Source organism: Podarcis raffonei, chromosome 9 (assembly GCF_027172205.1).
Source record: "Podarcis raffonei isolate rPodRaf1 chromosome 9, rPodRaf1.pri, whole genome shotgun sequence".
NCBI lineage: Eukaryota > Metazoa > Chordata > Lepidosauria > Squamata > Lacertidae > Podarcis > Podarcis raffonei.
The window spans coordinates 60,311,993-60,337,078 of record NC_070610.1 but is presented as its reverse complement, the minus strand read 5'-3'; the positions used below and the strand labels follow the sequence as shown (position 1 = coordinate 60,337,078).

Sequence of the window (25,086 nt, the reverse complement as noted above, 5' to 3'; positions counted from 1 at the left end):
CGTCTCGCTCGTCTTCTTAGGGAGAATTGCAGTGCCCTCTGTCGAAGGATGCTCGTTCAGGATGAATTCCGCTTCAGGAGGCTGCGATTGCAAGCGCAGCTACTTAGGAGGCGGGGGAAGTCCTGCAGAAATCTGTGGGGCTCGAGCAAACGTTTAGGAAGAATCACCGAAAGGGTAGAATTGGAAGGGACCACAAAGGTGAAAGGATGATCACAAGGATCATCTAGTCCCAACTCCCCTGCAATACAGGAATCTTTTCCCCAAGACAGAGCTTGAACCCAAGACCCTGAGGTGAAGAGTCTCGTGCTCTCTACCGACTTGAGCTATCGGGCTGCAAGGTTATTGTCGTTTTGTGGTTATTAATATTTAGGCCTCGGCTTTTCACTTTGGTATTTTCCCTCACAACTCCTGTTTCCATCTGGCTCCTCAACCGACACATCCATGACAGGATTTTGAAACTGGCTAAACTGTCCGAACAGTCAGAAGTACAACCTGAGCAGCTTGGAGATTCAGAGGCAGATTTGTCCCCCAGTAGCTGGACTAGGCCATGGGAGTACCGTGGTACCTCGGGTTACATACGCTTCAGGTTACAGACGCTTCAGGTTACAGACTCTGCTAACCCAGAAATAGTACCTCGGGTTAAGAACTTTGCTTCAGGATAAGAACAGAAATCGTGCTCCGGTGGCGCAACAGCAGTGGGAGGCCCCATTAGCTAAAGTGGTACTTCAGGTTAAGAACAGTTTCAGGTTAAGAACGGACCTCCGGAACGAATTAAGTACTTAACCCGAGGTACCATTGTATTTGGTTGCATTGGAGGTCTGGAGAATTTGGCCTGAGGTTGACTTTGAGGCTATTGTAAGCAACTGCGTCTCTTAAATCTTCAGAAACTATCAGCAAACATCTTCAAGGCCCCAGTGTAAATACCAGTATTCCCTTATGTACATAATGTCCCCCTTAATACACTAACAATCTTCGTTCATCCTGTCCAGTGTTGGTGTTCATCTCACTCCTAAGCTTACTATACTAGCTACTAGGTTGTTTTGAAAGCATCCCAAGTGAATTGGTGTCGGCGGAATATTAAGGAAGCGTAGATACCTACACCTGTGTTTATACAAAGTGACACCTACACAATCCATCAGCCCTTAGTTTTCCTTGCTGATGCATGAGGCCTGAATGTCTTTCCTTCCAGCTCTCAAAGAGTCCCAGGGCAACTCACAGTTAGACACTGGGGTTTTTTGGAGTGGGTGGGAGTGGAGCAGGCTCCCTATAGCTGCTCCTGGTAGTTAGTCTTAGATAGAACAGTAATCTGAGGCAGTGTGGAAAATTAAAATGTAGACTAGACCCAGCCAAGGCAGCTAGGTGTTCACGTTGGCCCCAAATACTACAATAACTCTGCCTAGTTGCAGAAGTCATATTCCCACTTAATGAACCATGCCTCAACTTTTGGAGAAATATTATTTTGGTACAGAACTTCCTAAAGGCCAAAAGTATATTGTTATAGGATTGTGGTGGTTGAGGTAGCTTGATTTTCACTTTTGGAATTCCCTCTCAGACAGTATATCTGTAAAACTGGATTCTTTAGAAAGAGAGACTGCTAAAGGGTGAAACCAGTATCTGTGGAGTTAATTGCTGCAAACCAAGTTTGTAGTATCTCTTTGCATGACTAAAAAATACAGTGGTACCTCGGGTTATAGACGCTTCAAGTTACAGACTCTGCCAACCCAGAAATAGTACCTTGGGTTAAGAACTTTGCTTCAGGATGAGAACAGAAATCACACGGTGGCAGCGGGAGACCCCATTAGCTAAAGTGGTGTCTCAGGTTAAGAACAGTTTCAGGTTAAGAACGGACCTCCAGAACGAATTAAGTTCTTAACCCAAGGTACCACTGTGTAGGTGATGGTTCCCACAGAAACTACTAATAGCAATACTTCCAGAAGGTGGGTTAAAAGGGTTAGAATCTTCCCTCCTTCTCTGGTTAAAAGGGATATCATTGGTGTGCAAAGGATAGCAATAGTCCTGGACCAGTCTTGTCTTGAAGTGGGTTAGGAAGAGACAGAGAGGTTTACCTGACTTGCTCTCTGTGCTGAATCCAAAACTATGGCATTGCGGGGCTAAAAACCTAACGGAGGAGCAAGTTATGTTAATGTGTTAATGTTGTGAGTCTTATGCTCAAGCTGCCTTTGTTTGTAAGTAAAACCATATATCACAAATACTCTATCTCCAGTGATCTTCATTCCAAGAAAATGAGCTACCACCACAAAACCTCTTGCTGCTTGGAGATTGGAGTAACAATATTATTCACGTGAATTATTATGTCATTCCATCTTTTTAAAGTTGCCACCTTTTCCCAGGCAGAGTTATTCCACCTTTAACAGCCTCATGTAATTTGGAAATTCAACTCTGCAGTTTTTCTGATCACTTTTCTTTTTTTAGGAAAAGATGCTCCCGTTGGATTTGTGTTTTTTGTGTGCCTATTAAATACACAGAGGCTTTTACAAAAAAAGGGGGGGGAGGGGAGAAGAGCTAACCTAAATCTTCACATTATTTCTGATGAATATGGAATATAGAACCAAAATGCAGTTGGCTGTTACTTAAGCTTGGGTATGAGAACATGTCCTGTGCTATGAAAGTTTTAAAATGGGATAAAATTACCATATATTATAATATCAGTTTACTTATTTATTTCTCTGACATCTACTAGTGTTAAAATAACCATAAAATCAAGTTCTTGATTTTTATTTTCAGGATGAAATATTGAGCTTCAGAATCCATACAAAGAAAAAGTTAACGGTAGGTGGCACTATAACATTCTAGATAAATTATATTTCAGTCACTGCAGTGTTATGACTTTTAGGCTTCCTGTGTTTAGAAAACCTTTCTGTGTTTTGTGTTGTCTGCTGAGGAACTCTTTGCAACTACCACATAAACTCTGAAAATTGCAAAAGATTCTGGGCTGTGTGCTAGGGTGCCCACAACTCTCCTGGGGAGCTAGCTCTACCCATCTCACTCTTCCATTGTCTCCCGAGACAGACGGATGCCAACAGCAGACCCTGGAAGGGTAGAGCAATAGCAGTGAGCAATTAAATGTCTACCACTGCTGTTCTTCTCAGTGAGGAGCCTCTGATAGCCATTACCTTGGGAAGAATATAATACTAATGACTTCCAGTAGATTTGTAATGAGAAATGAGTCTTAAGCACTAGGTGTCCGCTTCATATCTAAACCTATGCAGTGTAGCAATTTGCCTCCCGGGTGGCGCTGTGGGTTAAACCACAGAGCCTAGGACTTGCCGATCAGAAGGTCGGCGGTTCGAATCCCCGTTGCTTGGTCCCTGCTCCTGCCAACCTAGCAGTTCGAAAGCACCTCAAAGTGCAAGTAGATAAATAGGTACCGCTCCGGCAGGAAGGTAAACAGCGTTTCTGTGTGCTGCTCTGGTTCACCAGAAGCGGCTGAGTCATGCTGGCCACATGACCTGGAAGCTGTATGCCGGCTCCCTCGGCCAATAGAGCGAGATGAGCGCCGCAACCCCAGAGTTGGCCACGACTGGACCTAATGGTCAGGGGTCCCTTTACCTTTACCTTTAATGCTGCTAGTCTACAATTCCCATCACCCCTGATTGTTGGCCATGCCAGTTGGTCCTTCTTAACCCCTTGACAGGGGCCTAATTTTGCTCAGCTGTTTGTTGCAAACAAGCCAGCAACACTTTGAGAATCAGTTTGGTAGGGATGTCAGAAGCTGGTTTGGTTATACTGAGAGGAGTTTAGAAGTGGTACTATGGAAAAAAAACACACAAAATGGCATCACCCTGAAGTGAGGAACTTATTGCAAATGTTTTATTGTGACATCAGATTAAATCTATTGTTTTCACACGATAGCTTTAACAGAAAAGTGATTTTGTACACAAGTGACCCTACACATTTAGAAATGTGATGCGCCAACACAATATTCATATGTAGATATTAATTCATGAGTGACACAACACAACAGGAATTGTCAGTTTTAATAGTGACCTGACAGTACAGGAACTAAAAAAGTTGCTCTAAAGTATTACAGCTATGGCTTAGAGATGTTGAATTCTATGCTCATGTATCACAAAGAAATGCTTTTACAAACAATGTCCAAGGGGATACATTAATCAGAAGTCAGTGGGGCAGATTTGAATAAAGATCACATTTTGTTGGGCTTCTAGTCCTCCGGCGTTTGTACTGGGTTCTTAATACACCAATACAGTTCGGTTGCTGCAAAACAGGTAAAAAGCAAGAGGGGAAAATGCATGTGTTCATTAGCAAAAGGGACTATACTAAGCATCTGTTACTGGCCTATTTCTGGTGATGCAGTTAGGCTGCTTGCACACCAGGGGTTTAGTGGGTAGAGCAGTTGTTTTGCAGGTTCAATCCCCAGCAGCCCCATCCTTTATATGCCCAGCTGAAGAGGGCACAGAGTCCTCTCCCCAAGACTGCTGATTCCTTATGTGTCTGTGGTGCTGTTTTTGCTAAATAAGCAACAAAACTTAAGAGTGCGACCATAGGAAATAAAGGGAGTGATACACATGTGTGTGTGAACTTGCCCCAAGAGTTTCGGGTTTGTTATAATGCCTTACCTTTTCCCTTGACGCATAAGATCAAATGCTTCGTTGATTTTATCAAAAGGCAAAGTATAAGATACAAGTGCATCCAGGCTGAACTTCCCTGCCATGTAATCCAACACCAGGTTTGGTACAGAATCCACACCCTTCCAGCCTGTGAGGGGGGGAAACAAACAGATTCAAAACTGAATTCCTGGTTTTTTTTTATATGACACTGTTCGCAAATATGCCAGCATGTTGACTGGGAGATATCGTACAACAAACTTGTTTTCCCCAAAGACCAGACTTATTGTGTAAGGAAAACTATAGGGAAATGCACAGAAAAGTGTGGGATCAAGCTTGCTCTGACACATTATCATTTAACCTCCCTGCAAAAAAATCAGAACGAACGATTTTAAAAAAGCAAGTCATCATGAACTGCCCCCCAACTGCATGGATGATCTGAATGCCTGAAGTTGTTGTGCCAATTTTTCCTCCTGTTTCACCACCCACTTTCCCAGCTCCTGGGGCACACTGCGCGTGGGCCCACACTCTAGAATGATGTCGAAACAGGTTTTCATTTATTTCTCAAAAGTGGAACAGGCTGTTCCATTTAACATCCACCAGATATTTGGACTCCAGAAATGGGAGGCAATTCAATAAAAACATTCCAGCTGTTGTGTTTTTTGAGGTTGGCTCAGAAAGAAGTATCATCCAGATCTGGGAACATTTGAGCAATTGACAATAAATCACAATTATTTTGTACTAATTGCTTTGGCTGCCTTAAAATCCGCAAAACAATTGAATGATTAGTAGGAATTACTGGGACTAAGGCATTTTCTAGTACGGTGGGACAGTAACTAAAATCTGTGTGGCCCCATTCCCCATTAACTTTCTATTTAGTACAAGTCTTGTTGCCTTTCTATTTAGTGTCTCCTTTGCTTAAGAAATCTCTAGTGCTCCAGTGAGAGTTTATGTAATCTGAGATAATTCTTTTACTTTCAAAAGACCTTTAAAAGCCACTGAGAAAAAAGCTTGCATGCTCTAGAATGTGCCATCAATGTGCCACTCTTCTGACTTCATTCTCTTAAGTCAGGGGTCACCAACCTTTCTGGGGCAGTGGGAAGATTTGGGATCTTGTGAAAGTGACGTGGGCACCACTTACAAAATGCATGCTGTGGAGTGTGGTGCATCACAAAATGACTGCTGTGGGTGTGTGACGTAATGAATGCCACATCAAAAAGAGCAGAAAAAAGACATAGGGCCACACAATGGTGAGGGAATATTCCCCCATCAGTGGGGACAAAGGAATCTATTTCACCACTACATTCGCTCACAGAGAGAAGCTGTTTGCACCTCTCCTCTGTTCAGAACAGACAGAACAGGGCCTGTGTCCAGTTCTAGTATCCAAAGAAAAGTGGGCATGTTTAAGGGAACATGTTCAATATAGGAGAGGCTGAGCAGGCAAACAGGAACTGAAGAGAAAGAGCAAATAGTCTCAGGTGTTGCAGGTTTTTTTTAGCAAACTTTTTGTGGGCATCGCAGGAAGTGCTGGTGGGCACACTGGCTCTCATAGAAACAGGTTGCAACCTCTTCTTAAATCATGAATGGGGCAGCATGAGATGACCCAGTGCCAGAAACTGATCTTGATCCTGACACGATCCATATACAAAAGGGCTTCAGGCATCATGCTTGTCTGTAGTCCAGTACAAAAATGTAGAGAAATGTAATACAAATAATACAATGTAATATCACAGGGTGGCGAACCTGTGGCCCGCAGACTGGATCTGGCCTGCCAAACCAACTTCAGGTGCCTCACCAGTCCTTGTCAAAACCTGTATGTGCAGTCCAGCTCAGCGAAGGAGAAATCACCTTATCACAATGCTGAGCTGAGCAAGCAGATGGGCTGGATTCAGGATTCAAAGCAGCAAGAGGGACAGAACACCTGTAAAATGTGTTTACGGCAAGCTACAAGAAAACAAGCTGTGTTCTGTCACCCCTGCTCTTGCAGATAATTAAAGTAGTGCTGCCCATCTTGATCATGGCAGTACTGAAAAGGAAAATAAAATAAATCAATTGTGCAAACTTAGAAATAACTATGCAAGTGTTATTTCAATCCTAGATACTACTTCAATGCCATTTCTGGCATGCATATACCGTTAGGGAAAAACTAACCTCCAAAAAAGGTGGCGTTGATTTTCCGGCCCATTATCAGGTCCAGTGGAGAAACAATGAATCCTTCTTCACCCACAGCCACTCCGACGATTACACAGGTGCCCCAGCCAACAGTGGTACAGCAGAGAGCAGCTTTCTGGAAGGCAAAGGAAACTAACAGCCCAGTCCTGCTTATAATTAGGAGCCACAAAGTCAACTCTGCCCATCAGTTCAAATGGAGTTACAACATTCCCAGTTGACTTTCACTGGCTTCTGCAACATTTAAAGAGGGGGCTTCCAGATGAGTGCTTAGCGTGGAATGGATGCTCCTTATGCATGCTAGTAATAAATATTAGCAGTGTGCACATGATGTTATCCGCATCAAAATAGTAGCCTATATTCACCCCTTCTTTTACTCTTGATTTACGCTTTCAGGAGGAAATACTAAAAATCTGTTGCCAAAATCCATTTGCAATATTTCGTTTGCAAATTAAGTCCCTGTCTGGGGAAGCACCCAGAGTTATATGCTGCAGTTGAATGACCATTTGGCACCAGTGCACTGACAGGTTTCCATTTGCAGAGGTCTTACCATCTCATTAAGGCAAGAAAGTCTTATCTCTGTGTTGTGTGCATTGCAGAAATATCTCCTGTCACCCACCAGGTATGAAGGCCCCCTCTCTCCAGCTTACACGACACTAAGCATAGCCTGCCCCCCTAGCTACATTTTACATGAATGTCCTGAAGGCATTAGGCAGGTGGAAAGATGGCTCTTTCGAGTCCCAGTATACTCCAGCTTTACCCCACACCTGCTATTTCTGCTTGTTTCTGAACAGTTTACCCAAACCTATGTCCTTACTTAGTTTCCACCAACTTCTAATGCTGGTCAGCCACGTTGCCACTCTGATATTTACCTATGCCAGGCCCAGTTCAAGACATTTTGGCACCTGAGGTGAATCACAAAATAATGCCTCCCTTCCTGCCATGGGAGAAGGGGTGTGTGAAGTTCTGCATGAGGTGCAAGAAGAGAATAAAGATCTACATTGGGATCTGCTGCCCCTGTCAATCCTGCTGCCTGAGGCAGTCGCTTCACCTTGCCTCTTTAGTGGGCCGGCCCCGACCTAGGCTTACTAAATTCATATAGAAATATATATGAATAGGCTTACAATGATCATATAGGAAGCAAAAACCCCAAAATCGCATCAGATAGTAAATAAGATGTGACAAATGGGAGATACAAACTGCTTCCTTTGTTGAGCAGTTGAGTTTTCTATTGCACTGTAAACAAAAAGTGAGGTTCCCTAATGGGAACCTGCAAGTCGGACCTTGGTGTGGTGTGGTGGTTGCATTAGTCTAAAACTTAGGAGACCTGATCAGCTTTAAAAGACAGACTTATGAGTACTGTTTAGGGAAGTTTTAAATATTTAGTGCTGTATTGTTTTTAACACTTGATTGGAAGCCGCCCAGAGTGGCCGGGGAAACTCAGTCAGATGGGCAGGGTATATTATTATTATTATTATTATTATTATTATTATTATTAAAACTAAGCAAGGGGTGGATTTTGAGAAAATCAGGGAATTCCTGGTGGAATTTCAGGAAAAGCTCAGATAAAATTGAACAGCTTTCTCATTACAGTTGCTGGATTTTGCTCATCCTTACTTAGAACATAATATTTTAGCTTTCCTGCTTTTATTACCAATCTTTACTGCATTGTAACTTTATTAAGTGAAGGCTAAAATACATACCATTACTTTTATGTTTCCAATGCACTCGATGGCAAAATCTACCCCTCCATCGGTCATTTCAGCTATAACCTCTTGTATGGGGTTCTTGAAATCCTCAGGACTGAGGCAGTCAGTGGCTCCCAGCTCTTTTGCTAGGGCAAATTTGCTTTTGTTAATGTCAATCCCAAAGATACGAGATGCTCCAGCTGCTTTGCAGCCCATGATAGCAGAAAGGCCGACCCCTCCCAAACCAAAGACAGCACATGTAGATCCAGGCTCAACCTAGAATAACATGAGAGAAATTCACATGGAACTATTTTTAATATCTGGATTTTCTTTTTTAACAAAGAACCTCTTATCTATTTGGCTGAAACAAAAATAAACCACAGGGTGGGTGGAATTTCCTCTTCTACACAACTATTAAGGGAGAGAGCACTGCCCCTTTGTGCATCCCCCATGCAAAAATAAACAAAATCCACCCATATACAAAGCTAAATGTAGAGAGGAAATAATTTTCTATTCTGGTCTTCTTGACATGATAGTTCCCTCACCCTGTGACATTCAGTTAGCTGTGCCTCCACTTGCAGCCTGAAGTAAAACTGTTGACACAGCCGAGAGAATTAGGCGCAGCTTAATGTAGGATAAAGGTAAAGGTAAAGGTACCCCTGCCCGTACGGGCCAGTCTTGACAGACTCTGGGGTTGTGCGCCCATCTCACTTAAGAGGCCAGGGGCCAGCGCTGTCCGGAGACACTTCCGGGTTACGTGGCTAGCGTGACAAAGCTGCATCTGGCGAGCCAGAGCAGCACACGGAAACGCCGTTTACCTTCCCGCCAGTAAGCGGTCCCTATTTATCTACTTGCACCCGGGGGTGCTTTCGAACTGCTAGGTTGGCAGGCGCTGGGACCGAGCAGCGGGAGCGCACCCCGCAGCGGGGATTCGAACCGCCGACCTTTCGATCGGCAAGCCCTAGGCGCTGAGGCTTTTACCCACAGCGCCACCCACCAGCCTCATATAACCAATATGCTTAAGTCTAATAAATGCATGAAGAGGTTAATACCATAGAGTAAGCTGTCCAGCCTGCTTAAGCTATGTCGCTTCCTTTTACCTTGGGAAGAAATAGATAATCAAGCTTTTGTCTCTGTCCCCCCCGGCCTACTTGAGAATTCAGTGTGTGAGGAGGGCTGAGCTGGTTGCTCCAGCTCAGCTGCATGGCTTTCATAAGCCTCTAATGTGTTCCTGTACCAATAGTTTAGGAACTTTCACCACTTTGTAGCAAAGCTACGTTTTACTGCCTTTGCAACTTTTCTGATGGATGTATGGAAGAGCAGATGAATCTGACCTTTGGAGAGTTTGTAAGTAAACACATTTTTTACTTATCAAATGCATGGTCTTTCCCTAAGCTGGGGAAAGTGGAGCACTTTGGAAGGAACTTTTAAATGGGACAGTTTTGGAATTCACTTGGAAGGGCATATCTTAAAGCGTTTACAGCCTATATTTCCATGCTTTATTTTGCTGCATATTTTGTGATTTTAAATCTCTGCTGGGGTTCTCTCATCAAAGAGTACTTGCCCCAAACTTGGATCTTGTCTTCTGGGAAATTCTTCTCTTTTTTGAATCAGCACTTAAAACTAGTAGTCTGAGCACGTCTTGCTTAGCAAAGGGTTGAAGTAAAAGGCTTTTGGGATCCTGCCAACTGCTTATTTTTGTAAAGATTCTAGTTGGCCTTGACATGGCAAAAATGTTGATACCTCCCCTCCCCCTGTTAATTATTTTTTTAAAAGTAAGACTTGAGCCATCATGAACTCACCTTGGCAGTATTAATAGCAGCCCCATAACCCGTGGAAAAGCCACACCCAATCAAACAGACTTTATCTAGAGGAGCAGCAGGATCAATTTTGGCAAGAGAGCTTTCTACCACAACTGTGTATTCAGAGAAGGTACTGGTTCCCATGAAATGGTAAATCTGCTTTCCTTTGCACATGAACCTGCTTGTGCCATCAGGCATCAGGTCTTGGTCAGAAATTGGTGTCTTTGCTTTGCTGAAGAAGAAAAAAACAAAGGGGAAGTATGAACATCCGTGGGCATCCAGGATTTTAGTTGGGGGGGGGCAGGTCTTATGTTGGGGGAGGGTAGAATCTCAGTTACCTATGTATTTTCATTTTTATTGATTGGGGGGCAGCTGCCCCTCCCTGACCCTCCCGGCTACGCCCATGTTAAGATCCAAATTTGCTTATTTAACTTCTAAGTATAAATACTGTATGCATAAAATTTCTACACACATAGCTCAATCCTCCATCTAGATAAGCAGCAAGCATGATCAGAGTTCAAGGATACATTCCAGGCAGGCAAAAAAAATGCTTGAGAAGGAGGTGAAACAGAACCAGTAGCAGGCATGACTGGGGAGAGTATGTAGGTTGGGGAGAGTCCCAAGGACGAGATAGAGAGGTTTGGATGTATCTACACAGATGTGTAGATTTAAACAAAAAGCGGGTCCCCTGAAACAATATATACACAAGTGGGGTGGTAGATAGGGCAGAGATGCTGTGCTAGCTTCCTGGCAGTTGGGTTACTCTTCCTCACCATGAAGGAAGCGGTAGGGAGGTTGTCACAGTGTAAATACATTGGAAGGCACACTAGATTGGCTCTGGTGCACTGTGCTCAGCTCTCTGCTGCCTCACTTGCTTTCATTTTCCCTCCCGGTAAGGAACAGGTTTTGGCAATATTTCTACTGATGGCTTTGCAGCTCACTTGCTAGGTAACCTAACCTAGGTTACTTGCATATATTGCTTGCCTGGTTTATTGAGTTGGCTTCAGCCGGCTCCAGAGTGCACATGTGGGCAAACAATGGGGCAGCTGCAGTAATTGGTGCCTCAAATAAATTTACTTGAAATGTGTACCTGATCCGTTCACAGAGGTTAGTTTTGGGACTCAAGCAGAACTTGCACTGTCCACACTGAGGAAGGTACAGCGGGATAACTTTGTCACCTAAACAAAACAACAAGAACGCATGCAGTATTACATTTATTTCTGCTATGAACTTCGGTACAAGGCAAACCTTGGGCTCATGCACTCTCCCCTCTCTTCTAGCCTGATCACAAAGCCATGTTCAGATGCTTTTGCTTCCATTCTTGATTAACTGCAGCTTGTCCTGTTGTCTACAGTTGAACAATCTGTGGTGGATCTGATGGTTTGAAATGGTCTAGCTGTGAGTCATGAACCTGTCTTGCTTCAAACAAACCATAGTTAAGATTAACCACAGCTTAAGATTCAAATGCAATGTTAAACTGGGTAATTCAAAACAGAAGTGGAAGCTTCCTCCTCATACCAACACAAAGGGAAGCATGCTGTTTAGGAGTTTAAATTGACAATGGGGAATATTTTCCAGCCTAAGGCCTGTGTTCTTTCACGGAGAACCTCCCAAGGGCCACATGTCAACGTGGGCAGAGCAATAGATACGATTCTTACTATATGACAGCATAATAGGCTACATTTGAGCCATGCAAAATCCAGAAGTTTCTACATTCACACCTTCCAAAAATGTTCAGCTGAAAATTGGGGTGTGTGTCTTTTGGTGCTGCACTGCTCCGCAAGTCAGCTGGCTGCCTCCCCTGCCATAGCCCCTACCTGCCAGCTTCTCGTATAGGCTAGCCCCAGTCAGCAATCTCACTGCCCTGCTGGGGGCCAGTTGAAGTTTTGAGATTGTTTTCAAAGGCGAGTTCATGCATGACAACAGGGATGCCAACTTGAATAAAATATTGGGGGGGAGGTACGCCCCACCCCACATAATCGATGACATGACGCAGTGCACGCACACCATTTGAATGGTAATGCACATCAACTTTGCAGGGTCCCCGGTCCCTTCAAATATTTTATTGGGGGAGGGGAAGCCCCCTCAGCCCCTAGGAGTTGGGCTCCTATGCCTGACAATAAAAACACTCCTTTTTTGAACAGCCGTTTAAAGCAATCAAAGCCCTTCACGTGCATTATATAGTTGCAATCCTTACAAAAATTCTGTAAAATGCAGGCAATCCTATAAGGTACTTCCTGTTGCAGTTGCACTCAGACTGAGAGAGTGTGGCGTGCCAGAGGCCATCCAGTGAGGTTTTGGAAGATGCAACACCTGAACCAGGAACTTCCTTTAGCCTACTACAGTTTTAAACTGTTTAATTTTTTTGATTTAATTGTTGTAACTCACCCTGGGACCTTAGAGTGAAGGGCAGGTATTGATTATTTAAAATAACAACAACAACACCATCACCACCACCACACCACCTTTCAGGCAGTTGAGCATCTTAAAAAGAGAAATGGGCCAATGGCACGGAGGACAATTTATAATGTATCAGTACCTGGTTTAAATCTAGTCACACCTGGACCAATGCTCTCTACGATTCCAGCTCCCTCATGGCCTAGTATGACAGGGAAAAGGCCCTCTTTAAAACTTGGACTCATGGCATGATCATCTGTGCGGCACACCCCGGTGGCAATAATCTGAAAGAAAGACATAAAACACAAGTTGATAACTTAACTACATGGTGTGGTGGTGATGATGCAGATTCACACTCATTCTCCTTCATAGGCTTCCATATTCACTACTGTCTTTTCCCATATTCATCCTCCAATATGTGTCCTCCAGGAACTTTAGGGAGGGCATGGGAAGCCAGTGTGAGTGTATCGGGGAGAGACCTTTCCAAAATGGCCTCCATGTTGTTGTTTGCTGTAAGTTACAGTTGACATTATTTCAAAGCTATGCTTCTAATGTAAGCTGTGGGGTATAATAAAGATGTTTCTCAGATCTTTGGATGCTCACCTTAACTCGTATTTCATGCTCTTTTGGAGGGGAAACTTCAACTTCCTCAAGGGAAAAGGGTTTTCCTGCTTCCCATACAATGGCAGCCTTGCATTTAATAACCTGGAAAAGAACCCATTGAACTAAAATGTAAGGTTGGTATTAATGACCCCTGAGCTCCCCCACCCCCACAGCCCTGTTATTTTATAGCTCTAAGATCAGATTCCGCATAAAAAGAGACTGCTAAAGACAAACTTTGCCTAGCAGTTTACCTTTGGCTAGGTGAATGGGCTTTTGCACAACTAAAAAGATGGCAATAGAAGCTAGTAGTTGGAGATCCTTGTGGAAAGTGGCATGTCTTTCTTCAACCCCATCTCCCCTGGCTGGAGGTGATGCCATCAAGTGGTATGTGTGTGTGTAAAAGTAAGAGAACGTATGTCTGGCAGTAACAGAACCAGGTCACTCTGAAAGAGACAGAAGCCTGACTTGTTCTTGGTGAAAACCTGGTGCCTACAGCACTGAGAGTTCCTCTAGAAAGCTAATGGGGGAACAGGACCAGTTGCAATGTGAATGCTGTGAACATTTCATCTTAGCCTGTAAATAAAACCTGTTGCAGAAGTACCATCGGTCTCTGGCTACCTCATTAAAAGGAAACGGTGTTTTTTTTAATCTATATCTATATCTATATCTAATCTATATCTATATTCCAATTATTAAGCAGGTTGTCAATAAAATAAATAAAAACAGATCCCCTGAAATGTAGTTTTAGGGCTAAGCAATTGAATGGTTTTTACTGCAAGATACTTTGAGGGCCAGTCTTGACATGTGCTTAAATATGTAGCAGACGCCTCCCCACCACCACCACAGTGGTATCAACTGGAGACTTTTTTTTCTTAGGTTCCTAGTCATTGGAGAGGAGTCCAATCTCCATTCCATTCAAGGCAAGGCAAGGGAGAAAAGAGATAAGCTTCTCCTTCCCATGTGTTGCCTTCACCGTAGGAATCAAGCTCTCTCGTCCCTGTAATTAGCTATGGAAAAACAAGATATGTAGCTGCCTGCTAGGTATGCCTAGGTTGGCCTTCAGTCTCATTTGAGGGGGAAACTATCGTACATTTTTGAAAATTAGCCATGTGAAATGTCTTACATGTGTCGAGACTTCAGAAGAATGTGCTGGGGGCAAATCCAGTCCAAATCTAGTTTTTAGCACTTGCCAAAATTATGTTGGCTGACTCCTATTCCCATTGTTATGTTGGACACATCCCATGAACCAGCTGGACGTGGATTGATTTCTACTGTGTGTGAATTGCCAAGGCCATATCAATCCACTCTTAGCTGTATTACAAAATACACAACAATCAGATGATATCCAGATGTGAAGAGGGTAGCTGCCTACATATTACTATTACTTGGTTTGATTTATAACATGCACTTCCTCCAAAATGAGGAAAAGGAAATTTCACCCAGAAAGCATAAGTGCATCACCCAAAAAAAGGACACCAATTTGCATTTGTTGATTTATATGGATGCATGCTAATTTAGAAATAGTTACTGTGCTATAAAGAAAAAAATATTTCATCATAGCAGCCCAGGTGCTGCTAAGTGTTGATGGGCAAGTTCAAGACCCCAGTTCTGCCTCCTTAGGGTTCTTTATCTTTAAAGGGTTCTAGGGTTCTTTATCTTTAAAGGGTTCTAGGGTTCTTTATCTTTAAAGGGTTCTAGGGTTCTTTATCTTTAAAGGGTTCTAGGGTTCTTTATCTCTCACTCTGTCTCTGTCTCATTGTTCTGCATGTCTGTGGAAAATACTAGCCATGAAAGCATCTCTGAGCTGGCACTTCTCTTTATTAAGGACACTCATGGGAGGTCAAGCCAGCAATGGTTGCTATCCAAAAATCATCAAGGGGTGTTCACGATCAAGTTTTAAATTTGGAAGTGAAGAGACAGATACTGCAATCCGTATCTGATCTGTGTATGTGTCCTAAGTCATAAGAAATGGTAACTGGGCTGGAGCATCTTCTCAATGGAAATAAACCTTAATAGGTTGTTGTTGTTGTTTTTAAATAAATGCATAAGAAAGTGGAGCTTTCTGTTTGGAAGAGGGAGGATGAGAAGTATGGGGGGCACTATAATGCTTTATGTGTTGTCTTTGGCCATCCCCTAAAGTACTACCCAGATATCAGTCTCCTTTCCCTTCTCTTCCCTCTGCCTGCAAGCAGCTCTGCTGCAGGCCTGTGTTAAGAACCCTACCAGTAAGCTGCAGATAACCCTTTTAATAAACCAGATTACCAACTAATGCACAGGGCCTGAATTCAGTAATCAAGACTGACCAGATATACAGCTTATAAAAGTAGAGCCCTCTAAAGCAGAGCACATCTCCTTTGACTGCATCACTGGGTTGAATGACTAATGAGAGCAAATCAGGGTGAATGTGGGAGAAATGCACATTGCCATCAGTGGTGGACCTTGGGGTCTCAAATTTCAGTAGCTCCCTGTGTGACACCAAAAATTGGCAACCCACTTCTCTCACACTCTATTATAAATAATAGTTGCGGTCAGTGGCGTAGCGTGGGGGGTGCGGGGGGGCCGGCCGCACCGGGTGCAACATCTGGGGTTAGGGCGAATCCACGGGTTAGGGGGCGCAAATTACTTGCCTTGCCCCGGGTGCTGACAACCCACGCTACGCCACTGGTTGCGGTGTCCCCTGAGGCACTCCTGAGGCTTCATGCCCAGTTACAACCAAGCCAGTTGTGCTCCCCTAAATCCGCCTCTGTTGCCGTATAATTTCCATGCAAACAAATTGGAATGAATGCATAATAAAGACTGGCTTTAATCTAACATTTGCAGAAGCTTTGTGCAAGCAAATCACAGGGAATTCTCAATAAATGAGTTATCTGGAGGGTTCCATAACCACCCTGTCCAGCACTAAAGGGAGAAGACAGCAGTGCCTGAATAAGCATGGCTGCCAGTGTGCACCCGTTTCTTACTTTGCCAGCAGTGCTCATACTTCGTTCCTGGGGAGATCAAGACGAATTCAGCTGGGATCCCTTGGGGTCAGTGGCTCTGTGAAGGAAGCAGCTTGTAGAATCTGTGTCTTGGGAGGGAAGATGTGGCCTAAATATCAGCTGGAATTCCTCTTCTGCCACTCCCTCACTTTACCCTTACCACCTGCTCCCTCTTCCCTCCTACCAGTGGAGGTGTTATTGTTTTTAAGCCCTCTGTCCTCAACCCGTTTCCGCAATTATAACTTTATATTTTATTTGTATCTATGCAGCCAACATCCTTTCCCCCTTACACCTAGACTTTCAGCGCATGCAAACATATAATGTTCAGTAGCGTGTCAGTGCAAACAACTCTAGTGACAGGAGAGGCTTTAGCAAAATTAATGGTGACAATGATACCAGCTCTTTACTCTGGAAATGAGAGTGGAGTGTGGGGAAACTGTGCTGAAAATAAAGTCGCTGTAATATGAACCTCACCACTACCCTTTGCTTATACAGTGGTACCTCTAGTTACAAACTTAATTTGTTCCGGAGGTCCGTTCTTAACCTGAAACTGTTCTTAACTACAGGCGTGCTTTCGTTAATGGGGTCTCTTGCGTGTTATGCCATGCCACCGTAACACGATTTCCGTTCTCATCCTGAGGCAAAGTTCTCAACTCAAGGTAACTCTTCCAGGTTAGCAGAACTACTTACCTGAATAGCAAGTCTATTTGAGACTGACTTGGAGATCATATTCAACAGTTAGATCAGCTGATCATCACTGATTTTGCCTTTTAAGATTAAGTTTCTTGCTTACTCAAAGCAATGTTAAGCACAGCACTATTAAGAAAGAAGCAACCTATATCTGAATTTTAACCAGAAACAGTAAAACAAATTGTTCTTAAAAACCCCTCTTACACATCTGTTTTGATTGAACAGTTTTTCTGCTTCCAAAATAGCAGCCAAGAAAGAGTGATCGCACTAAATTCTTGACTCCAAAGTTTGCAAGGGGTAGAAGGACATAATTAATTGGTTCCATGGAGTTCATTTTAAGCCAGATGGTTTTTGTCTACAATTTGATGCATTCTTACATGGGAGTAAGTCCCACTGACCTCATTCATAGTATCATAGGATTGTGCTGTTACTTAGGTAACCAAGTGCATATCTGAAAACAGGGATGGGGAACTTGTGGAGCTCCAGATGTTGAAATATAGCTCCCACCATTCCTTACCACTTGCCACGCATGCTGTCAAGGAATGATGGGAGTTGAAGTCTAACAGCATCTGGAGGGTCATAGGTTCTCCATTTCCTCCAGCAGTGGGGTGGGGGGTTGGGAGACTATACTTATTCCCCCCCCCCCCAAGTTTAGCATGTAATTCAGGAGCCGACACTGATCTGCTTGCAAACTCCCTGGACAATTAGGTGGGGTGTAATGGTCAAGGAAGACTGGTCCCAGACAAGCTGAAGTAGACTTGGTGTCATTCCTTACAGTCACTGCCAGCTTTCCAAATCCAACATATGCTACATTTAATGCACTTACAATTCTACTTCCTGCCTTCCCACTCAATGGGGAAAGGTTGGTGGAGGTGGAGTGGAAGGGGCTGTTGTGAGTGGGGACACTGGGGGCGGGGCTTACTTGCATAGCTGACACCTCCTATTTATGTTTTAAATTTCCTGTTCAAGGCATAGCATATAGATAGGGCTTAAGTGCTACATTGGAAGAGCACCACCTTGGCTGCAGCAATAATAAGCTGATCTCACTGGTAATTCTCACTCATCTAGGCCTTTAGAGCAGGCTTAGGCAAACTTGGCGCTCCAGATGTTTTGGGACTACAATTCCCATCATCCCTGACCACTGGTCCTGTTAGCTAGGGATCATGGGAGTTGTAGTCCCAAAACATCTGGAGGGCTGAGTTTGCCTATGCCTGCTTTAGAGCTTCTGAACAACTTAGGAGGATCATAGGGCCATAGAAACAGACCGCCCTGAGTCTTCCAGGTGTAGGGCAGTATATAAATTCAATTAATAATACTCAGTGTTTTTTCTAAAAAAAAAAGTATAGGGATACTCTCATTTTGATTCAAGAAAATCACCATTTTATAGCTGAAATTGGTAAAAATAAATAAATGGACAAAAGTAGAAAGATTCACAAAATGTTTAGGGGTATGCGTACCCCCTGCATACCCCCAGAAAAAAAGGACTGATAATACCCATCAACTGCTCTGGAAAAAAGGAGTGGAAGCACAGAATGGAAGCATTTGCATGGAAGAAAAAGCATGTGGGTTGTTGAAGGATGTGAGTGATTAAACTTTCTTTTCCTTGTTGCCACAGCCACTTTGCACATCAATGGGAAACATGGGCCAGGCAATATTGTGGGGGGTTTTTTCTTGCAAGAAGACAGTGGCCAAAATCTCAGTTCCAACATCTATGGTATTTGCAAATATGTCCCCAAGCAAAATGGGAAGATAGTTTCCTTACCTGGGCCTGCCCTTCTGGAAGTGTCCTGTCACATGCTTATATAAGCACAAATAATATTGCAACACTGGGATTAAGCACTAGGACAAAAATATTAATATTCTGCTTCAATAAATATTTGTTGCAAAGGCTGGCTTATCACTGGTCAACATGCTTTTGAATGAGCCACCTGCTTGAATGTTTATTTTCCTACATTTTACTTTCTGGCAGGATTCCTCAGAATATATACAATAATATTGATTTAAATAAAAATATTTTGCAAACTAAAGCTTCTAGTTCGTGCCTGTTGTTGGAGAAGGCCTCTAGCAGATCTGAAAATGTGATTAATTTCTTAGGAATTTTCGTTTACGACTAAAGAATCACATACATTGTCACTTTGGCTGAGATTCAGTGCAATGTAGCATCTTGTTGGGGTAATCAGACGTCAATTTAATATTTTTATGTCGCCGCTCATAAGTCCTTTGCTTTACCACTAATTCATTTTCTTTAGCATCTAACTAATAATAATAATAATAATAATAATAATAATTTTTATTTATACCCCGCCCTTCCCGGTTTAAAAACTGGGCTCAGGGCAGCTAACAGCAAATATATAAAACATTGATTAAAATGCGACTTAAACCACTGAAGCACATTCTTTTTGTTCTGTGCTGTGAACTATCTCTGATAAGCCTCTCATTGCCTACCTTATCTGTTTCAACTAACATTGATTTTCATGTTGCTTTATATTATGTTATGTTCCATTTATGACCTTGGGATCAAAGTAATTATGTGGGATATGTTTATGGGCTTGAATTGGTTTCCATAGTATGTTCCTCAGTGAACATGACCTTTTTATCTGTCTTGCTCATGCCTTGCGTGTGGACTTCTTGGAGATATCCCTGTAGCCATTGTGGGAAGCAGGAACATTATCGCAAAGGTTACAAAACAAACTCAGTTTTATCTTTAGGTGCCATCACAATTCATTTAGCTTTTAGTTTTGTAAAAGGAGGCCAGCATCGCACCTGCCTTTCTGTACAATTGTGAAACACTTTAGCGTTAACAATGGTTTATGTTTCCGTGCTATTGTATTGATTCTAGAGTTTCTTCTCTAATCTGTAGCGACCAAACATTTCATGACAAAGAGGTATCTGCAGCCCAGCAACATTTTAACTTGTTTCAGCAGACCCAGATGACAGCTGGGAAAACAAGACTTTTGGCGTTTATTGTCTGTTATAAAGCAAAAAATGGCTTGTTGATGATTTCCCTCAGGAATCCCCCCCCCCCATTTATGACAGCTTTATATACAAGTTTATGACCACTTTGAGGAGAGACATATGCACACTAAATGTGTGTGGCGAATGAACGGAATTATTTGCAAAAAGTGACAGGGTTCTTGTTGCTACTATGTTGTATGCTATTTGTTGTCCTGATCACTGCCTGACATCCATTTCACCACCAGGATTTGTGCTCTTCCTAGTTCAGAATAAAGTCAATGAAGGAAATCAGGAGAAAAGTATTTGCACTTCCTTTGCAGTCATACCAACTGCTTTGACCACTAGTACTGTTTCCTGCTCCTCACTTCTTCAAGTGGTGAGAAATCTCAGGGATAATGCCGCAATAAAAGAGGGGGCCTGCCCCCACCAAAGTTGGTGAGCATTTCCATTCAAATAGTATGCGTGTGCCATGTCATGGGCTTACCTCCCACCCCCAATATTTTATTCAAGTTGGTACCCCTAGCTTGAGGAATGGATAAATCTGCCAATTTTGGTTTCCTTCAATTTCTCATGTCTCATAGAATCATAGAATCATAGAGTTGGAAGAGACCACAAGGGCCATCGAGTCCAACCCCCTGCCAAGCAGGAAACACCATCAGAGCACTCCTGACATATGGTTGTCAAGCCTCTGCTTAAAGACCTCCAAAGAAGGAGACTCCACCACACTCCTTGGCAGCAACTTCCACTGTCGAACCGCTCTTACTGTCAGGAAGTTCTTCCTAATGTTTAGGTGGAATCTTCTTTCTTGTAGTTTGGATCCATTGCTCCGTGTCCGCTTCTCTGGAGCAGCAGAAAACAACCTTTCTCCCTCCTCTATGTGACATCCTTTTATATATTTGAACATGGCTATCATATCACCCCTTAGCCTCCTCTTCTCCAGGCTAAACATGCCCAGCTCCCTTAGCCGTTCCTCATAAGGCATCGTTTCCAGGCCTTTGACCATTTGGGTTGCCCTCCTCTGGACACGTTCCAGTTTGTCAGTGTCCTTCTTGAACTGTGGTGCCCAGAACTGGACACAGTACTCCAGGTGAGGTCTGACCAGAGCAGAATACAGTGGCACTATTACTTCCCTTGATCTAGATGCTATACTCCTATTGATGCAGCCCAGAATTGCATTGGCTTTTTTAGCTGCCGCATCACACTGTTGGCTCATGTCAAGTTTGTGGTCAACCAAGACTCCTAGAACCTTTTCACATGTACTGCTCTCAAGCCACGTGTCACCCATCTTGTATTTGTGCCTCCAGTTTTAGATTTTTGCTAAATTTCCACGTTTTGCTTTTTAAAATGTCCTCATGAAAGTCCGTCAGTATTTTAGTGTACATTTCTTGAAATATAAACATTTTTGCAAGCTACTGCCCCTAATCCCATGCATTTTTGCATTTTGTTTATGTAAATATGTGTGTTTCATTCGTACTCTCCCTAAAGCAGGTATAGGCAACCTTCGGCCCTCCAGATGTTTTGGACTACAATTCCCATCATCCCTGACCACTGGTCCTGTTAGCTAGGGATCATGGGAGTTGTAGGCCAAAACATCTGGAGGGCCAAAGGTTGCCTGTGCCTGCCCTAAAGCAATGCAATTTTGTATGTTGTTTTCGCCAATGTAATCACTTTTATGCATACGTTCCCCTTTTATGCGTAATTCAACCTTTGCGAACAGAAAACCCCAGTTTCAGTCTCTGGTATCTCAAGGCAGGGCCAGGAGAGAACCATGCCCGTAATCCTGTAGAGCCGCTGCCAAGCAGTGTAAATGATACTGAGCAAGGTGAACCTATGCTTTCACTCTCTAAGGCAGCTTCCTATGTTCCTATAACCGCTAAACCTGTCATTGGCTCTGGGTACCACCTGTCATAGGTGCCATCTCACGCCGAAGATTGTGGGTGCCCACAAAAAGGGCTTCAACTTTGCCCATTGACTTTAGTGGGGCTCAGACCCCAAAAACATATTAATGTGGGTGCCAAAGCACCCATGGCCCCCTGGAGTTGGCTCCAGTGCCTCCTGCTGTTCGTCTCTCTGCCTTCTGTCCTATCAGTTCCAGTGGATGCCGATCACCAACCATGTAGTTTGGCCCCCAGGGAAGGTCAGTAATGGTGCAGAAAGCAAAATCACCCCACCTAGCTATACAGTTCGTAGTTAGATATATCGCAGGAGTGGATTAGACCACACAGAAGAAAAAGCACTTCCCACCTGGCCACATCAGCTTTGAACTGGCTCATTGTTAAGGATTAAGCAAGTTTACTCTTACTGTTAAAATATACAATGATCTCATTGCTTTTGCAGTAGCTTTGTAGACAAACTGTAGCATGTGTTTTGCTCTCCCTTTTTTCTTCTGAAGTGAATCAAAGAGCCAGGGGTTGGATTTGCAGAGGAATTATCAAAATGTCCCTGGCTAATGTAGCATAAAGCAGTACAGAAGATTGCTTAAACGTTACTATGTACTCTAGGTCACAAATACGATAAAGCCTCTGTCCTAAAGGATATTAATAATATCCTAGATTATTACAGTCCAAATCTGTGGAATAAATGCTCGTTTGATACGGGCAGCATATCACCTGACACAAGAACAAGAAAGCAGCAGAGACTGCCTTTAACTTTCTAGGTGCATGACTCTGACTTTACAATACAGTGGTACCTCAGAGGTCGAACTGAATCCATTCCGGAAGTCTTTTCCAGCCCTGTCAGGAGATGCCAGGGATTGAATTGGGGAGTTTTGCAAAGCAGATGCTGTACCACTGAGCTCAGGCCCTTCCCTCTGTGGTCCCATCCTTCCTTGGCGCAAGTGGCATGCAAACTGCTCCCCTGTGGCAAGAGCCCATGTTGCTGAGGTCAACATTTGAATACATATGGATCCTTCTTACCCAACTGTTGCCTAGTCATGGAACATCCCTTCCTCAACCACAGGACCACACAACCAGGTTAAGAATAGAAGGACTGATTTGGGCAGCTAACCAATACGATATAATGTTTCTTATTGTGTTATACTATTGTTTTAATGCATATTTTTAAAATCCTGATTTTAAGCCTCCTTTTACAAACCACTACAAACCCTTTGCTGCCGCTCCCGGGGGGTTGTGTGGGAAGCAGCATGCACGGAAATCATTATGTAAAAAAAGAAAAGAAAAATTGACTCTGAGTGCAGGCCCATGCTTCTCATTGAAATACTTATAAGTTTATGTTGATAAAAATTGTTCTTCATTTTAAATGTTGTATTGTTTTTCCTGTTTTTTGTGCACTACAAATAAAATATGTGCAGTATGCATAGGAATTCGTTCATATTTTTTTCAAACTATAGTCCGGCTCCCAAGAGTGTCTGAGGGACAGTGAACTGGCCCCCTGTTTAAAAAGCTTGAGAGCCCCTGGGCTTAAGGGTGTGTATGGAGAGTATGTGTTAAGGGTGTGTTTAGCCCCATCTAAGCTTGGGTTTGGCTCCACCCACTGCTGGAATGAGCCCCCCAAGAGCTTTCTATCCAGATAATCCAACACTTTGGTTGAAAAAATATTCCTCATGCCTGGTATAGGGGGTCCTCTTACATCAGGAGCTCAGTTGTGTTGTTGGCAATGGCATAGCACCCAAAACTCTTCCATTTTGTGGAGGCAGTCAGAACCCCAGGCCTGAAGCCTAACATGCTACATTTGCCAGGAAGAGAAGGAGCAAATGCCCCATGAACTGAGCGGTGGTACTTGCTTCCTCAAGATGAGGAATTCGTGCCCATGAAGCTAGGTGCCAGCAGGAGGGTGACAGTCAGTTGGGGTAGTCTCCATCCCACCTCCTCCCTTCCTTGGTGCCATTCAGTGACAGGTGCTGCCATCACACTAGATGACAAGTGAGGGTAGCCCATAACACAGCAAGCAAGCAGAGAACAGGTTTTCCCAGTGTGTTCCTTCATCCCTCTCTTACTCACCCAACAAACAAAATGGCAGAACTGACTGTGTATTGACAATAGCTGTGACAGGTGATAAAACATTTCCAGTGGGCTTGCCAATTAACCTTGAGCACGTAAGTGTTATTGTGGGGGTTTTTTTGGTCAGGTTCCCCTTATAATATGCCCACAGTAACAAACAAATGCCCAAAGCTATAAGAATGAATTCCATTTTATTTCTTGTCTGCTGCTGTTAAGCTGTTTTTCAATGTCAAAACATACGCACTGCAGTGTCAGGAAGTAAGAACTTTCTGATTTCTTGCAGAAAGGAAGTAAGAACTTTCTCATTTAGCTGCTGCAGTGGCAAAGTGCATAGAGTACATGGCAAGATTAGATCTTTCTCAGGAAAGCTAACAAGAACAGGCATGGTTCCTGTGTTTAAGAGAGGCTCAACTTCTATTGTTTGAGAAACGACAGGAAGGATAAGAGTTCACCAAGAATGGAATGTATCGCCTGTTAAGCATTAGAATCATAGAATTGTGGAGTTGGAAGGGACCCCAGGGCCATCTAGTTCAACTCCCTGCAGTGTAGGAATCCTGTCCACAGCCTTCCCCAAGTGGCTCAAAACACCAACCTTCTAGTTAACAGCGATTGTTCATGCGAAATAGCTAGGGCATCTTTTTCAGTCTTCCACTGAAATCTTCATCAGAGCCAGTGATTCTGTTTTTCTGAGGTTTGGCTGGCCATCTTCCCCAACTGTGTTGCACACCACCAAATTGCGGTAAGTTGTCTGGAGGTCATGTAGGAGCTTTGCTGCCCCACCTATCCAGGGAAGCAAGAGACATTACAGTGGTACCTCGGGTTAAGTACTTAATTTGTTCTGGAGGTCCGTTCTTAACCTGAAACTGCTCTTAACCTGAAGCACCACTTCAGGGGCCTCCTGCTGCCGCCGCGCTGCCAGAGCACGATTTCTATTCTCATCCTGAAGCAAAGTTCTTAACCCGAGGTAATATGTCTGGGTTAGCAGAGTCTGTAACCTGAAGCGTATGTAACCCGAGGTACCACTGTATCATAATTCAAAGACGCAGCCTAGTGAAACACTCAAGGAGAATGCAAAGCAGGACTGGTGAGCGGTGTGCCCTGTGTCAGCAGCAGGCAGCATGGTGGGGCAGCAGAGCTCCCCTGATCTCCAGACAACTGTGTCACTGCTTACTGGGGTATGGTGGAGGGGAGAGCAGCATAGTGCAAGCTCACTGGTGGAGCCAATCTGACATTCCTGCTGGTGTGTTTGCACCACACTG

At 43.5% G+C, this 25,086-nt stretch overlaps 2 protein-coding genes across 5 annotated transcripts in view; one reads left to right on the top strand and one right to left on the bottom strand.

The window, feature by feature from the left end:
* Positions 1-6: 6 nt before the first annotated feature.
* C9H4orf17 (chromosome 9 C4orf17 homolog) overlaps positions 7-25,086 on the top strand; it is a 147,509-nt gene continuing 122,429 nt past the window's right edge. For 2 of the 4 annotated variants that reach the window (XM_053403993.1, XM_053403996.1), the window contains exons 1-2: positions 7-291; positions 2,746-2,790. The gene's annotated coding sequence lies outside the window, so the exon portion shown is untranslated. Of the gene's footprint in view, positions 339-2,745; positions 2,791-25,086 lie in introns of all 4 variants that reach the window. The other 2 variants (XM_053403994.1, XM_053403998.1) reach the window with 1 other exon arrangement.
* LOC128421340 (all-trans-retinol dehydrogenase [NAD(+)] ADH4-like) lies at positions 3,865-16,695 on the bottom strand. The gene is made up of 9 exons (XM_053404008.1): positions 16,206-16,695; positions 13,246-13,347; positions 12,785-12,926; positions 11,336-11,423; positions 10,246-10,477; positions 8,459-8,719; positions 6,738-6,873; positions 4,599-4,737; positions 3,865-4,236 (listed from the first exon to the last, which is right to left on the bottom strand). Exons 1-9 carry the CDS (start codon positions 16,221-16,223, stop codon positions 4,212-4,214), a joined length of 1,143 nt encoding a protein of 380 aa, XP_053259983.1. The 5' UTR covers positions 16,224-16,695; the 3' UTR covers positions 3,865-4,211.